Raw genomic sequence first — 17,184 nt, forward strand, 5'->3', positions numbered from 1 at the left:
AATTCACACCTCGTAATTCAAATCTGTCCATACTTACTATTGTAAGACTCTTACTTGCCATACAAGACAATAACAATTTTTATCAATATTGGCAATGCCTGCTCAATATTGCCTTGTTTGCCGTATTTAAACCCCTCCGTTACGGCAGGATATGCGCTCCAAGCTTGAAATACGCTTTTTTCCCTGTCCATACAAAAAAGAAACAGTGTCGCAACCTGAAAAGGTGTGGAAGAATGACAAGACTTCTGACCTTTCTGGTCCTGTAAAATAAATTATATATCTATGCGTTACAAATAAAATCATATATTTAAAGAAAGTTTGCAGCACTTGACCAATTGCCCTGGTGAGCTGTCTCGTATACTGCGGTGACATATTTATTTTATTTACAATTAATGGAGGATTGGAACAGGAAAGAATCACCTGTTCCTCTCGTGCCATGTTATTGCATTTTCTTAAGCTAACGTTTGTAGTTCTTCCATTAATTGTAAATAAAATAAATAAATATGTCACCGCAATAAGAGACAGGTCAACTGGGCTAATGGTCACGTGCTGCAAACTTTCTTTAAATATATGATTTTATTTGTAACTCATAGATATATGATTTATTTTACAGGACCAGAAAGGATAGTAGTCTTGCCATTCTTCCACGCCTTTTCAGGTTACAACACAGTTTCTTTTGTGTGTGGAAAGGGAAAAAAAGCGTATTTCAAGCTTAAAGCGCATATCCTGCTGTAACGGAGGGCCTTCTTCTTCGTTACACTCTTGATAGAGTGGTCGTGGCCATTATGAAAACTTTTGAGCGACTCATTTAACGACACGTCGCCATTCCTCCCGTAGAGCTGCTTTCCGTAAGCATTCGCTTACTGTGGCCGACACACTGATTTGGTTTGGTCAGTACATCTCATTAGAGATCTTCCCCTAGCCCTGTCACCTCCTACTCTTTCTTGCACAACTAGACGTTCTGTAGAGGTTCCGTCTCGACGAGACACGTGTCGAAAGAAGTTGAGTACCGAGTTTTGCCCGTAGAAAGCAACCGCTCTTTAATGCCAAGCTCCTCAATAATTGATGCTCAGTCCATGATATGCCCAGCATTCGTCTCCAGCACCACATCTCTAGTGCATTCACTTTCTGTTTTTCGGATGCCCTTAGTGTCCATGTGAGACATACAGCATACAGAAAAGTGGGAAATATGAGGGATCTGACAATCCTGGTTTTAGTGGTCCTTGTAATGTTCCGGAGGGATTTAAATACGGTAAACAAAACAACATTGAGCAGCCAATTTTGGAAAAAAATGTTATTGTCTTGTATGACAAGTAAGAGTCTTACAATATTAAATCTGAACAGATTTGAATTACGAGATGTGAATTGGTCCTTAGACATTATTTTGATACTATGCATTGTGTTACAGTGTTCGGATCAGGTACAAGTACAAGTGTAAAAGAGTGCCGAAAAGTACTTTTTACAAAAAATAATCTTCAGTTAGAGAATCTGCCTCCAATGGAAGATGCGCTACCTACGTAAACATATTCTCCGTGCAGTTTACCAAGGAGGCTATGTTTGGGGACAGATTATAGCCCCTCAGCAACAGCTTCCATGTCCTGCTGACTGGAGCTGGTCCAAACAAAATGGTTATTGGGAGCCCATATGTACAAGCCTACCTGCGGCGGCTGCTGATTGTTTAGAGCTTATTCGTTGCCGCTGCAAAACAAAATGCGCAGGGAGGTGCAACTGCGTTAAGAAAAAACTAAAATGCACGGACCCATGGGCATGTAGCGGCAATTGCGAACAATATATATCTTACTCGTATTTTAACCCGCATTTTAATCAAACATCTGCTTTGTTAATTTTATCACATTTATAATAACTCTATTGGCGAAAGTTTTCCCAACATCTATATTTATACGTTTAATTTATATTTGTATATATATCACGTCCAGAAGTATTTTTTTACAACCAGAAGAATAACAACTTATCAGAAACCTTCGAAACATACTTAAAAATCCTAAACGCTGCATACCGCTCTTACAATGCAGGTACGCCGCGCGACACAAAACATTTTTTTTATCAGAGTTATGAAAAAAAAATGTTTAACAAGTTTACTATTCTATATAGTAGGATAACTGGGCTATTCACAGGTATTTTTTTTCTAGAGCAAATCCTCATAGTTTTAATTTTGTAGAGGATTTTCGAAAAAAAAAGTAAAAAGATTTTTTTGGAATTTTTAATTTCTCGATTTTTTTGTATGGAAGAGTGAAAATTTAGTCACAGAAATGAATTCTTCATCCTCGAATTACACGAAAAAGACACCAAACTTGATATACTTGCTAGATGTATGCAGATATATAGCTTAGAGTGAGGCGCGCCGGAGCCACTTTTGCCCCCCCTCCCCTGCCCACCTGCTGGGTGGAACCTCTTGGCAACCGGGCTTAATCGGCTCAGATCATCCCCAGGAACACCTGTTCCAAGCGGTTTGCTTTGTCTCCAAAATGCAAGGTGGTGGACCTTAGAACCCCAGCTACAAGACTCGGGACGAGTGAAGAATGACATTTCCGCACGTGTATCGAACGACGTTTTTTAATACAGTTGCGAAAAAATAAGAAAAACATTGTTAATCGTACACTAAACAAAAGTGGTAACAGTGACAGCTCGGTTAGACGTCGTCTTTAAGTATATTATATCTATGGGCGTTTGGCAGCTATTCCGTTCCATTCAGTCAACTTATTAAGAACGGAATTTTCAATATTGAATATTAAAAAATAAACGTGTTATAATGATGAAGAGGTAAGTAATTAAATATGAAATATGTAATATTTTTCGTATTCTTACATTAACGGTAGGTTTTTATGCTGATTACGACGTTTAAAGGAAACTAATATTAACACTCATCAATAAGTAGTCGTGAATTGGAACAAGTATAAATTTAAAAAAATTGGAAAAGTAAAAAGCACTAGTTCGAGATAACCAACTTTCCGCACGCTAAACAGCTACGTAAAGTAGCACTTTTTGAGCAACTGTATTAAAAAATATGTATCGATTTATTTGCTCCTAACTCTTATGATAGTTATGATATAAAATGAGTTCCGGTTATTATTGCGTGGGTCAGATCTATGCTGAAACATTTTATAAGTAGTTTTAATAAAGGTAAAGTAAGATATGGAAATAATAAACCAAGTTATTTTTATTGCTTGTTTTATTTAACATTATCAATAAATATAAACAAACAATTAATGGTTCATACTTCTCTAAATCACACAATACTGGCATTTTATACAAATATCAGTTGACCATTTATAAAATTCGGTGTTATAGTATAGCGATAAAGTTGGCAAATGGTCTACTACCAAATTTTTTTTTAATTTATCTTCAACATTATAAAAATAAAGACTAATGTTTTTAAATACCTAATACGTAAAGTAGGTAATACATGTAATCATGTCAAAGTTTCCGAAGCCGGGCTCACGTCTTTAGGGCTGTCAGTATGCCAACTGTGTAGTCCAGGGGTTCCCAAACTGTGGGGGGCCGCAGACAGTAGAGGGGCCGTAAGGCAATCCTAAGTTAGGGCGCCGCCGCCGCAATTTAGAAGTGGCCGCGGACCGAAAAGATTAGGACCCCTGGTGTAGTCGACAGTCACGTCATGAAGGGTAGTCAGTTCCGGTCTGGCCTGGGCTGGCTCCGCAGTATGACAGCCACTCGCCTACGTCGCGGTAACTTCTCGCCGCGCCAGATACTTTCCTCGCCCCCTAGGACTGCGTGCGTGTATTCGTAGCGAGACACTCCACTGAAACAGACAACATGTTACATGAGCTAAGCTGCTATAAATTAGGTAATTATTTGCTTTTAATAAAAAACGGTCTCAAAGTTTAAGAAATATCACCCCACCGCAGAACTGGAACAGGCCTACCTCATAGCACCCAAAATCCCAAAGTGGTCCCAAGTAGTCCCAAAATGTAAATTAGAAGTGAGTAAGAAAAATTGCTACTACATGGCTGTTCGTATTTACAATGCACTTCCTATGTCATGGACAGAGTTGCCAAGCAACAAATTTTTCTCCAAGTTAAGATCCTTTCTCCTAACTGAATGTTTTTACAATATCAATGATTTTTTTCTCAAGATAGAACAATTCTAACGCTTGACATGTGAATGATACCTATTTAATGAATATTGACCTTAATAACAATGTAAATTACAATAATCTTCGAGCAATACCGGCTTCCGACACGTCGGAAGGGAGGGGCCCAAGCGATAAAAACCCGTACAAATCTTTCTGCCATTTTTCGCGGGGGGAAAGGTGCACACAATCGCATGTCTCACACACTTACATACAAATTCCAATCTGTAATGACGACACAAATACATAGAAAATGACACACGTCAAAGACAAATCTTGCAAACCTCGATCTCTTTTTGTGTACGGACGAGTGACTATAGTTCGTTGTTTTAGCATTAGAAAAAAGTAAACAATCTTGATGTGTCTTTTAATTGAAAAACACGTTTTAAAAATAAGTCACATCAAATATGTAACAATTATGAATCTAATACGATCATTTATATTCTTCTGCTTTCATAACATAAGTAATAGTTACTGATTTTTATAAAGCGTTTTACAATTAAAAGACATGTCAAGATCGCTTACCTTCTTTGTACTTCTTTCTAATGCTAAAAAAAACGAACTGTAGTGTCACAACACGCACACTAACATATTTTCATTGAAGCATGTCATTGTATTCTGAGAGATGAGAAGTCGGATTTGTCGCTCGACCGATCCGCAATTTGTACTGAGCGAGCAAAATCGATAAATCCAACAATTACTTGAGACTAAAATATAATAATTATTGTATTTAAATGTAATTTAACGTATGATAACTATGTAAAAAAAATATTACATTGTGAAATGTAACAATTTCCTTTTGTAAATTTGATGTCCCCGACCTCTTAGTAATTTTATAACAAACCGAGCAAACAGGCATTTTTGTGCAGCAGTGTTCACGCGCGCGTCTGGACTCGGTCTAGTGAAAAATCCAAGTGCAACTAGTTTTATTACCCGCGCTAGATTAAATTGACGCGCTAATCTTGTACCTCGGCAGAGGGGAAATAGTGCGAATGCCGCCTCCCTTCCGTGTTGCTCGAAGATAATAATATTGAATTGACATAGTAATGAATAATATAGCTAGTAGGTAATAAACAATAATGTTGCTTTATAATATTATGATTGTAGGGTTGAATTGTTTTTTTTAAATATGTATTTTGTACCTTAGACATTTTTTTAGTTTAATCTTAAGGTTATTTGAATTGTACTATATGTATTTTAGGAATAAGGACATGGTATACCGTAAACCGGTTGATTCACACTCTCTAATCTCTAATCAAATAATATTGTAACATCTGTATACTGACATAATATTGCATAATCTGACAATAAATGATTACTTACTTACTTACATGATATACAGCGCCCGGCGCTGCAGCAAGGCGTCCAGACCGAGATGCTTGTGGGTCTCGTGCTGCAGGCGCATTACGGCGTGAGACAGGAGGCACAGACCCGCTACCACCCCCCCGCAGAACTGGAACAGGTCTACCTCATGATATACAGCGCCCGGCGCTGCAGCAAGGCGTCCAGACCGAGATGCTTGTGGGTCTCGTGCTGCAGGCGCATCACGGCGTCAGACAGGAGGCACAGACCCGCTACCACCCCCCCGCAGAACTGGAACAGGTCTACCTCATGATATACAGCGCCCGGCGCTGCAGCAAGGCGTCCAGACCGAGATGCTTGTGGGTCTCGTGCTGCAGGCGCATCACGGCGTCAGACAGGAGGCACAGACCCGCTACCACCCACCGCGGAACTGGAACAGGCCTACCTCATGATATACAGCGCCCGGCGCTGCAGCAAGGCGTCCAGACCGAGATGCTTGTGGGTCTCGTGCTGCAGGCGCATCACGGCGTCAGACAGGAGGCACAGACCCGCTATCATCCCACCGCAGAACTGAAACAGGGAAGTTCCTTCGTTGCGATAAGTCTTCCTTTTGCCTTGGAGCATCCATGGCGCAAATTCTTCCTATCATCTGATCTTACGAATCCAATAGGTCTCTACGACGCTCGAGTAACTCATAATTTAGCATCGTGTTACCCTCCCATTGACTCCATTGACATCATTAAATTTGTGACAAAATCGAAAGGCGGTTGGAAATCCGAAGTGATCCGAAAAAGGTTTTCTTGGCATCAAAAACTACGCACTTACAGGTTGAAAGCGTAAAGATGCCCTGTCTAACTAAATCAAAGAGCAATCTTTTCGAGCGATGGCGGTTCGGGCCCTTCGGCCCACTCTCGACTATTAAGTAGATGGCGATACTTTTTGACATTTATCTTATTTGACATCAGTGAAAAAATAAGGATCAAAAATCTCTAAAAGTGTTAGTCATTTGTGTCGAAAGATGGCAGTAAATGTACTGACTACATACCTAATTCACTTTGACAATATCCCTCGATCTCTTTCAAAATCTCTTTGTCCAAATGATATAATTATGTACAATAGGTAGTTAGGTATAGTTAAATAGCTAAATTGAATTAAAATAGTAATAATTCTGCAAATACAGTGGAAACTGGATAAGTGGAATCGCAAGGGACCGGCTGTTTAGTTCCGCTTATCCAGGTTTTCCATTTATCCAGTTTTCCACTTAACCAGGTTTAAATAAAACGATTTCTCACTTACAGAGGCTCTCGCTAACAGAGGTTCTGGATGCTAGTAATGTCGCTTATAGAGGTCACGTATAGTATGGTCAAATAAAAGATCAAGACTTAAATAATCTTTTATTAAATATGTATGTAGATATGTATGTATTAACAAAAAATAGGTATGTAATCCTGACTTAAAAAAAAAAAATACTGTAAAAGTGTAAATAATCGTGTACAATTTTCAAAATTTCAAAAACAAAAATAATACATATATTTATTCTTAAAAACATATTATTCTTAAAAAATTACACTCCTAATATTTATTTATACAAGAGCAACCAGTATTGTACTCATACAAAATACGTAGTTTAAACAGGAACCATATATGTTAACGAAACAAACTCAGGGTACTTTGTTTGTGACGGTTTTATAACGCCGAGCTATTCCATTCATAGAGGTCTTGAAGACGACTGCTTCCAGTTACAGAGGTAAAAATAAGAAATTTTCGAAAAAATGGATTCCGCTTATAGAGGTCCCAAAATTCCACTTATAGAGGTAATTCATTGCCAAGGGACTGGAACCGAGAACTTCGGTTCACTTAAAGAGGTTTTCCACTAACCCAGGTTCCACTTATCCAGTTTCCACTGTAATTCACCCTTGTCCTGAGATCAGTCACGTACTTGACTATGGTCTATGACACCATCAGCTGATAACTGCTAGGACGGACCAATGGGATTAAATAATATAAATAACCTCAGTGATATCGGTTGAACATGCGTAATGCACAAACAGTATTTAAACCCATTTCCTGGCACTTAGACATCACATACTGCCATCATACTGCATACTACTTCGACATACTGCAATGGACTCGATAGACACGTACGTGTTCATTAACCTAGGAGGAAGAGGTCGCCCGCCTCATATAATAGTTTCCATGAACTTGTTAGCGGTGAAGAGCCAACATCTTCGAAATATACAAGAAGAGACCAGAGCAGAGAAGATCGCGGAGCCTCCCGTCTACCGGGAGTATAACGGCTGTGTCAGAGACGGGGACTTCGAGCCAGAATAAAACGCTGAAAACGTTATTATTGATTTTCTCGATTCTTTAGACAAGCCGATGTGTCTACTCGCATTCAGCGCTTTTTTCTACCATTTTCCGTTATTAAAAAGAATATTAAGTCATCGTGGTGTAACTTTTTTTGAAAATATAATTTGTGCGGACTCGCAGGCTGCGTTCTTGGAAATTATACACCCACAAGTCCCGAGGAGTACCAGAGCTGAAAGGCTAGAGGGACACACACCGTGGGATGCTTCGTATTTTGAGAATAATGACATTGACAGGCAAAGTTTTTCACTGAGGTCGATGTGTGCCAGGGAGCTTGAAAATGGAGGAAACAGATACCAGGATACGGCAGAGTTTCGGAACAAGGCGGCGCTGCGAGTAGCCGTGAAGTATTCTCAAGACTTCGTGATGTGGCTGGCGCAGGAGGGCAATTGTTTTTTATTTGCCGAAGTGCCTGCAGCCGCACCGGCACATTAGAGTGGGTCCTTTCAAAATAAATAGGGGTCTTTAAAGCAGGCCACTGACGAGCCTTCCAAATGGATGCAGTTACAATAGATTCATCCAAATGGACGGCATCCTAATTTTAAAGATTGTACGTTTTTGACATTCACGGAGCGATTTTGGATTGCAGCCACGCTATTTGGACTGTTGGAAGGCTCGTCAGTGGCCACCTTAAACAACATTTCTTGATAAAGTGAATCATTTCGAAAATAATCGTTTAGAAAGAAAAAAAAGGTTTTACCTTCTAACTTTTGAACCATCTGTCCAAAAAATATGAAAAAATCATGAAAATATTGCTTAAAAAACTCAATCAAATAAAATTAAAACAAACTTGATCAGTTAAGCCGTTTATGAGTTATCGCTAAAAGTCTTCCCTTCTTATTTTAATTAAAAGCCTGGCAACCCTTATTTGTGACAGAATTTTCGCAGGCAACCTTATACCATTGTATTTGCAATAATTACCATCATTTTGATGTATAATTCAAGCGTCAGACAGATGAGTGCAATTATCGATGTAAAATCACCTCTTTAAACACGGCAACCACATAATAATAGTGACCAGAAAAAGATAGGCAACCTAGTTGATTTATGTTGTACAAGTTGTATACTTTCCATTGAAACTTATTTCGTTCGTCAGACAAATCGGTGAAATTTGTCGAAAAAATTTTTTTTCAAAAATTTATTAAAAATAGCCTTGACCATTTTTCTTTAGGCAACCCTATTTATTTATGTTCAGGAACATATTTTCTTTCATAGTTTCATCCGTCAGACAAATTGGTGAAGGTCCCATATATGGGGGATCTCCTACTAATAGTAGATACTTTTGATAAATAGTCCCATCTGCTATGCTATGATTGACGTTGATTGTAATAAATAATTGTCCTTTTTTAATATTTTTTTATCAGACTCTTACATAAATTAAAGAATCGAATATTTAAACATTTTTTTCTAATCCACTAATATTTCTTTAAATCTACTTTTTTTTGCTGTAATAAAATCTTAATTACTTTACTAACGTTAATTAAAGTTTACTAAACATCAAGTGATTTGTTTTATTTCGATGTTTAAAAATATAAATGTTAACCTATGAATATACCTACCTAATAAAAAAAAAAACATTTATTTCAAGCTTTCGCTCATATCACACTTACATAATATTTACATTATAAAATTCGGACGAAATTCGACACACACAAGTTAACATACTAACATTATAATAAAATAGTAAATAATAATAATAATGAATACTACTTAATGATTCGAATACCTACGTGTCCCGTATTACGTAGGTATATGAAACAAATCAACCAAGCCATAGACTATAATAATACGTGTCCCGTATTATGTATATGAATACATTTTTAGCTAGCTTCCAGTGGTTAGTTGAAGTTTCTAAAAACTCTCCAATACGAATGACCAAAAAAGGACGTATGGCAACCCTGGGTAGAGGTCGCTAACCCCGGCTACTCACGTAACGATAAATCGTTGCGATAAAACTGTGCAGTCCGACTGTGCAGATAAATCGAACCGTGTGTATGTCGATTATCGTAACGATTTGTCATACACACGGTTCGATTTATCTGCACAGTCGGACTGCACAGTTTTATCGCAACGATTTATCGTTACGTGAGTAGCCGGGGTAAGACAAAACTTTGAGTTCATTCATGAGTTTCATGACAATAAGCTGACTTCTGACGACTTCACTTTTTATACATACCTATATGCCAATATGTGTTTGAACGTATTTCTAATGTACGATTTCTAGTCAGTCCGGTCACTAGGGCAAATAGTTTTTTTTAAATATCTAGAATCTAGAGAGCCATTTGTATTCATGGCACATTTTCGCTAGTCATAAAAGCCCAGAACACAAACACAAAATAGGCAATAAAAAAAACAGCCGAACCGCGTCAATATGAGACTTGATATGTCCCGCCGCGGCCAAGTCCAACACATGAGCAGCGGGTAGGAGTTCCGAGTCCAGCCCAGTTCGAGGGAAAACGCTGCGTATTCGCGAGATGACAGCTTCGTTAACGGTAAAGCGGGAAACCATGTATCTCACCCGAACCGCGTCAATGTGAGGCTTGATATGTCCCGCCGCGGCCAAGTCCAGCACATGGGCAGCGGGTAGGAGTTCCGAGTCCAGCCCAGTTCGCGGGAAAACGCTGCGTATTCGCGAGATGACAGCTTCGTTAACGGTAAAGCGGGAAACCATGTATCTCACCCGAACCGCGTCAATGTGAGGCTTGATATGTCCCGCCGCGGCCAAGTCCAGCACATGGGCAGCGGGTAGGAGTTCCGAGTCCAGCCCAGTTCGCGGGAAAATGCTGCGTATTCGCGAGATGACAGCTTCGTTATCGGTAAAGGGGGAAACCGTGTATCTTACCCGAACCGAACCGCGTCAATATGAGGCTTGATATGTCCCGCCGCGGCCAAGTCCAACACATGAGCAGCGGGTAGGAGTTCCGAGTCCAGCCCAGTTCGAGGGAAAACGCTGCGTATTCGCGAGATGACAGCTTGGTTAACGGTAAAGCGGGAAAACATGTATCTCACCCGAACCGCGTCAATGTGAGGCTTGCAGATATGTCCCGCCGCGGCCAAGTCCAGCACATGGGCAGCGGGTAGGAGTTCTGAGTCAATCCCAGTTCGTGGGAAAACGCTGCGTATTCGTGAGATGACAGATTCGTTAATGGTAAAGCGGGAAACCATGTAATGTATCTCACCCGAACCGCGTCAATATGAGGCTTGATATGTCCCGCCGCGGCCAAGTCCAACACATGAGCAGCGGGTAGGAGTTCCGAGTCCAGCCCAGTTCGCGGGAAAACGCTGCGTATTCGCGAGATGACAGCTTCGTTGGTCGGGGTCCATGAACTACGTTCCGTTTCGCGGAAGCCTATGATCGCCTGCGAAACAATAAAGTTGTCGTTAACACATTGGATGCCAAGAACGCTAAAGGCCAGAGGGCCTACCGGGAACTCCGAAATTCGCAAATTGCGGGCACTCGTCCTATGTAACTTTAAATACGCCTAATTGCAGTAAAAGACAAAGATACCTGCAATTTGCGAACTTCGGTGTTCGCGGTAGTACCTCTAACACTTAATTACGTACCAGTTTACAAGTGCGACAGAGAGGCAACACGTCGAAAGTGGTTCGCGGTAGGCCCTCTGAGCACACATTCGGTACGCAGTTTATGTTGTGCCTAAATTAAGACCTCGTTAGTATATAATTACCTCATTAATCTCATCATGTTGAGTTTGTAGAGCTACAGAAGTAAAACATATCCGATAAAAGTAAGTATATGAAAATACGAAATATACTTGGTCAAGCAGATCTTGTCAGTAGAAAAAGGCGGCAAATTTGAAAAATGTAGGCGCGAAGGGATAGCGTCTCATAGAAAATTTGAATTTCGCGCCTTTTTCTACTGACAAGATTTGCTTGACCATCTATATTTGCGACATTTATAAATCTTACATCAGTCGTTTACTTTACATTTTACCTCTACTTCCTTACAAAGTTATCTCTGACGTCATAAGTCATAACATGACGTAGGTATATATATACATGACCGTGACGTAGCATTCGCAACTCGTAAACGGCCTCGCAGCGGCCTTGGCCTTCAGCCGGCCTCGCGGCAAGGCCGCCCTTGTTAGCGAGGTCGGGGGTGGTTCGGAAGATATCCGCGAGAGGCGCTGATGTCATCTCAAATGTACAGGTTGGCAAAAAAAGTGGCAACACCGTAGTGTCGTCCCTCTTGTAACCAATTTATATAAGAAAATGGGACTATAGTGTTGCCACTTTATAATTTCTACTCTTTGCCAAGCTGTACCTGCTATGATTTGTGAAAATGTATAATCTAATTGATTACATAGTTTTGATAAGTAAAACCATATCAATTCTGCATTGATAATACTATCAGTCTATCATCCTTAAATTGTAAACAAATCACCTTTCTAGATATTTTTAGTCAGGTACCGGTTATAATATATGCTATTATACAACCTACATCCTAAACCTAAATTTGCCTAGAACTAGTACTATAATTAAATATATTTCATAAAAAATCATGTAGAAAATGCCAAACCTAAGTTGTTACTTTTGCTAATGAATTTATGATTTGTCAAAAAAAGAGATTCAAATTAGAATGAACCTAGAGACATTTTAATAGGCTTTTAAGTGACTAGAGATAGAGATATAAAAAAGAACCCACATTATCCCAATGGTCGAACTCATATCTGATCCGCTTGAGCATGGGTTCCAGCTCGGCAAGCAACATTCCCTCCTCCGCCACTGTGACAAAGTGTGGCAACACCTGCATGCCCTGAATGGTCACCGCTCGGAGCTCCGGCTGCTCATCCAATGGCCATGATGAGTGCACCTCGATTAGCTTTGGGTCTGCAACTGGTAAAATAATCATTCCAGGCCTACTTCCCATTATTTGATAGAGCTGAAACTTCACATAGGTACATCTAGTAACATGTGTATGTTAGGTGACAATGAAATAAGAATTATGGTACCCGTCAAGCTAATCTGATGATGGACACATGTGGCCATAGGAACTCTGTGATACAACAGTGCAATATAATTGTGTTTGGGTTTATAAGAAATTGTCTGAATGAGTATTAGTTGTCTGTTGAAAGAAAAGTAGTCAGCGATAAAAGCTTGTATCACAAATGGAATTTTTGACAAAAGCCTTAATGCTGTATTATTCATTGAACATGTTCCTAGAATTGGCTATTGGTGCTGTTTTTACTTACTTCTTAAGGTAGGCAGATAAACATCCTGTAAAATTTAATAGGAATGCGAAAGTTTTTTACTGTTCATGACCAGTATGGAACCAACGGTATGGAAATGTAAGCTCTGAGCTGTAGGCAGTAGCAACCCCGAGACCATCACAGAAAAAGAAGAGCATTAACTAAGAAAGAGATTTAGGACTGTAGTTTCAGGAGCCTTACCAGGCAAGGCACCGGCTGCAGGCTGAGGCTGCGAGCACAGCGCGCGCGCCGCCGGATGCCACAGGCTCGTGCGGCACCGTCGAAGCACGCTGAATGTCAGGCCACGCATCGAGGTTTGTAAACAAACCGCTATTTTGCGTAATTTACTCTCACAAAATAACCTGATAATAGAAAAAAATGACAGTCAGCTGATAGAGCTGTCAGTTGTAGTCCAAATTGAACATAAAATCTACGAAGGGAAAAACTATGAAATTTTGTTTATAACTAATCAACATAAGGAAATAATCACATACAATGTAAATAAAATCAACCGGCATCATTAGTATAAAATTTCATGATTATATTTTAAGTTGATTTTTACACAGGTGGAGAATTTCTTCTCGATTTGGACCTATTTATCGACACATCTGTCAACGTCATCTTATGAATGCTAACCTGCAATGTGCAGATTTTGCAGTGTACATTTTGTAAATAATCAGGATTTTGCTGAATTGCTGAATACGAGCCCTCAACAAACAACAGGTGATTGTTATAAACATTTTGATTCCCTTTCTGGAAGAAGGTCGTGCTTGGGTTTCAGGTTTTATTGCAGTGTTTTTGTTTATGGATCCTTTTTAAATGCGATGTATTTTTTCTTATGCATGTCTTGCTGTTTTCTTGTTGTCCTTGGTGGTTGGTGATTTGGAGATGGTTAAAAGACTAAAAACGAATGTGTACATAGTGACACAATCCATTATTTTTCCTATATGTGTAGTTAAGAATTTTAATATGGGCTACACGCGTAACATTTTCATTTCACAATATGTTATTTTCATTATTGCAGTGACTTTAAAACGATGTAATAAGGGCGTGGTTATACATAAGTATATAAATAAGTAAAACATATATATGAATCGTTTTCATAAATCCACATTCATACCCAAAACAGTCTATTTTGTCCTTAACTTTTCTTAAAATAAATATTTTGTTAGAATTTTGTAATTAAACCAATAAAGCTAATATTTTCAGATTTAGGTATTTTGACAATAGTCCGTTTTGACATGCAGGATTAAACTAAAGCACCATTTTGACCCTCATCTAGTTATCACAAAAATATGACACTGTTGCTTTTTAGGGTACCGTACCTCAAAAGGTAAAAACTTAACCCTTATAATGGAACAGACCACTTGCGTCTGTCTGCCTGTCCGACCATTCCCCCCCTTTATCTCCAAAACTACTGGGTTTAGAATTTTGAAAAAAGAAATACAAAATAGTTCTTTACCTATAGATGACAGGAAAACCTATTAGAAATGTGCATTCAAGCATGAGTCGGACTTAATTACTTAGTTTTTGATCCGACCCCTACAGGTTTGTATAGATATTTCAGTCACATTCCACATAAAAAACTACATTGTTAAAAATTGGGTAATGTACGGCACCCTTGGAATGCGAGTCCGAATAGCACTTGACTAGTTTTTTGGCTGTTTTAATTCGGATTTGATAGTTTCTGGTTAACCATTATCAATACAACGCCTATTTAACCCTAGTTAGGTATAAAAAATATAACTGAGTTTTTATAATTTTTTTTACAATTAATTGATTTAATTTCTATTATATTTTAATGAAAACTATGTGATCAAATATGTAATGTAATAATATGTAATAATCCTTTATTTCAGACAGTAAATTGCATTATTTTTCTACAGTTCTTGCATATTCGTTTTTGATCAGATGTAAATAAATAAATAAATAAATATTATAGGACATTCTTACACAGATTGACTAAGTCCCACAGTAAGCTCAAGAAGGCTTGTGTTGTGTTGTGGGTACTCAGACAACGATATATATTATAATATACAAATACTAAATACTATAAGAAAACACCCATGACACAGGAACAAATATCTGTATCATCATACAAATAAATGCCCTTACTGGGATTTGAACCCAGGACCATCGGCTTCGCAGGCAGGGTCACTACCAACTAGGCCAGACCGGTCGTCATATATATGTCATATAGATGTGATCAAATAGATACTATTTAATTATTTATGCCTTGTATACAGTAATCACAAAAGAAATTCCGTTCTGTTTCAGGTGCAAGCCATCACATCTTTCCTAATCCACGGCATCATCACATCTTTCCTAGTCATGGCGAGGTGATGCTACCCATAGGGCCTCAACACAAGACTAAAATGTCTAAGCAACAGCCTGCTTTTATAAAGTATATGTAAGTCATGGTCCAGGGTATATCTGCAGGAGACTGCAAAATACCGCAATAGAGGCTGTTTCCCTTAGAAATTGACAGTCATGGGTCTATATTGCCCGCAATGCCGAGCGGCGATCGCGGCGGCTCGACGTCCCATGAGCATCGAGCGGCTGCCCGATGAAGTGCTGCTGCTGATCCTGGAGCGGCTGCCGGCGCGCGAGCTGGTGGCCGGCGCGGCCCGGGTCAACCGCCGCTGGGCCGCGCTAGTACGACGGCGCGCCGCTTCCATACACTGCAGGTTACAACTCCCGCGCTTACCCAACACCCTCCGCTCTCTAATAGTCACTTCCGGTCTACAATGCTCCATACCTTCCCTACTCACAGCTACGATGCGCATGAAACAACTGCGAGAGCTCTCCTGCCATTCAGGCGTTCGATTCTCCAACGAGGAAATCGCTTTGTTAGATGCGTTACCTAATTTGCGGCATTTAGATGTGTTCACGGCGTGCGCGGCGCGGGACGTCTCGGATTCCGCCGTGGCTGACCGCCTGCAGTCACTAGTTGTAAATAGTTACACTGCCCGCTTTCCCGGCGCTGAACGCTGCCAGCTGCGAGGTCTACACATGTTTGGGGAGGCGCTGTTCACGCCGCCGTCGAGGTTGCTGGCTCTGCTTCGCGCCAGGAAAGACCACCTGACTGATTTGACTCTCCGATGCGCGGATTTACGCGCACACATGTATGAAGCCATCGGCGACTGCGCGAACATGGTGAATCTCCAATTGTATAGCTGTTGGTTGATGTCCGCTGAAGACGCGATACGCGCTACTCGGCCTCAGGGCCTGAGACGCTTGCACATAACGGGCGCGGTGATGGTGCGACGGACTTACCTTGACGAAGTAATCGTGCGGTTGCCAAAAGGGATCGAGGAGCTCGCGCTGAGCGGTTCGGCGCTCGGCGACGAACACATTCCAGCCTTAGCCGCTCGATTGCCCGATCTGAAGGTGTTGGAAGCCTGGCGATGCCGCATCACGCCCGAAGGCGTTTTAAAATTAGCCGCCTCTATGCCGAAGTTGGAAGTCTTAGATCTCGATCTGCCGCTGCGTTCGGCATATGTGGGTGCGTTACGCAGGCACGCAACGCTAGAGTTTATTCGGTGTTTATCGGAGCGTCCGCCGGCGGAGCGGGATTTTACTCGCCCGTACTGTCTGCGTCGACGGCCAGTTCAGCGCGCGCAGCCCTGCAACTGTGCCTCCGACGTGACTAAAGAGGTCGTGGAGCCTCCTGTAGGACTGCAAGGGCCGCAGAGGAAGGTCCGCGTCGAATGCGCCGCGGCGCGTTTCGCAGAGGACTCCTTTCGGCGACGCGGTGAAGGTTTTAGAGCTAAGATTTTTTACCACTGGACGTCGACGCGGCTGCTGCGGCCGCTGCAGGACCCGCAGCTGGACCCGCCGTGGGCGACGGCCTACTGCGACGGCAGCTAGCCGGCGCGGCGCGGCGCGGCGGGGGGCGGGGCGGGCTGCTCGTCACGCAGACGGCAAACCACAAGGGACAGAGAGAGACCACACACTGGCGTCCCCCGAGCGTCGGCCTATGGCTGCTGCTCGACGCAACGTTGGCGCAACTGTGCAGCGACACCATTTTCCATAGCGCTAACTAGACGCCGACGCCCAAAAGATGCTTGTATGGGGCGTCTCAGCTCAGCAGAGGGATCACTGTGCCGTCATACGCGTATTTGAACTCTCGGTGTGTAGCAGTGTCCGATTCCATGTGAAATGAATAGAGCCCGTTTAAGCTGCATACATATATGTATC

At 41.0% G+C, this 17,184-nt stretch overlaps 2 protein-coding genes across 2 annotated transcripts; one reads left to right on the forward strand and one right to left on the reverse strand.

The window, feature by feature from the left end:
- Positions 1 to 5,836: 5,836 nt before the first annotated feature.
- Positions 5,837 to 13,345, reverse strand: LOC134674695 (alpha-ketoglutarate-dependent dioxygenase alkB homolog 7, mitochondrial). Its single transcript, XM_063532819.1, has 4 exons — positions 13,186 to 13,345; positions 12,441 to 12,631; positions 10,957 to 11,136; positions 5,837 to 5,980 (listed from the first exon to the last, which is right to left on the reverse strand). Exons 1-4 carry the CDS (start codon positions 13,292 to 13,294, stop codon positions 5,852 to 5,854), a joined length of 609 nt encoding a protein of 202 aa, XP_063388889.1. The 5' UTR covers positions 13,295 to 13,345; the 3' UTR covers positions 5,837 to 5,851.
- Positions 13,346 to 13,486: 141 nt separating this feature from the next.
- On the forward strand, positions 13,487 to 16,883 carry LOC134674690 (uncharacterized). Its single transcript, XM_063532812.1, has 2 exons — positions 13,487 to 13,707; positions 15,262 to 16,883. Exon 2 carries the CDS (start codon positions 15,475 to 15,477, stop codon positions 16,852 to 16,854), a length of 1,380 nt encoding a protein of 459 aa, XP_063388882.1. The 5' UTR covers positions 13,487 to 13,707; positions 15,262 to 15,474; the 3' UTR covers positions 16,855 to 16,883.
- The last annotated feature ends 301 nt before the right edge of the window (positions 16,884 to 17,184 follow it).

This window comes from Cydia fagiglandana, chromosome 20 (genome assembly GCF_963556715.1).
Source record: "Cydia fagiglandana chromosome 20, ilCydFagi1.1, whole genome shotgun sequence".
NCBI classification, from domain to species: domain Eukaryota; kingdom Metazoa; phylum Arthropoda; class Insecta; order Lepidoptera; family Tortricidae; genus Cydia; species Cydia fagiglandana.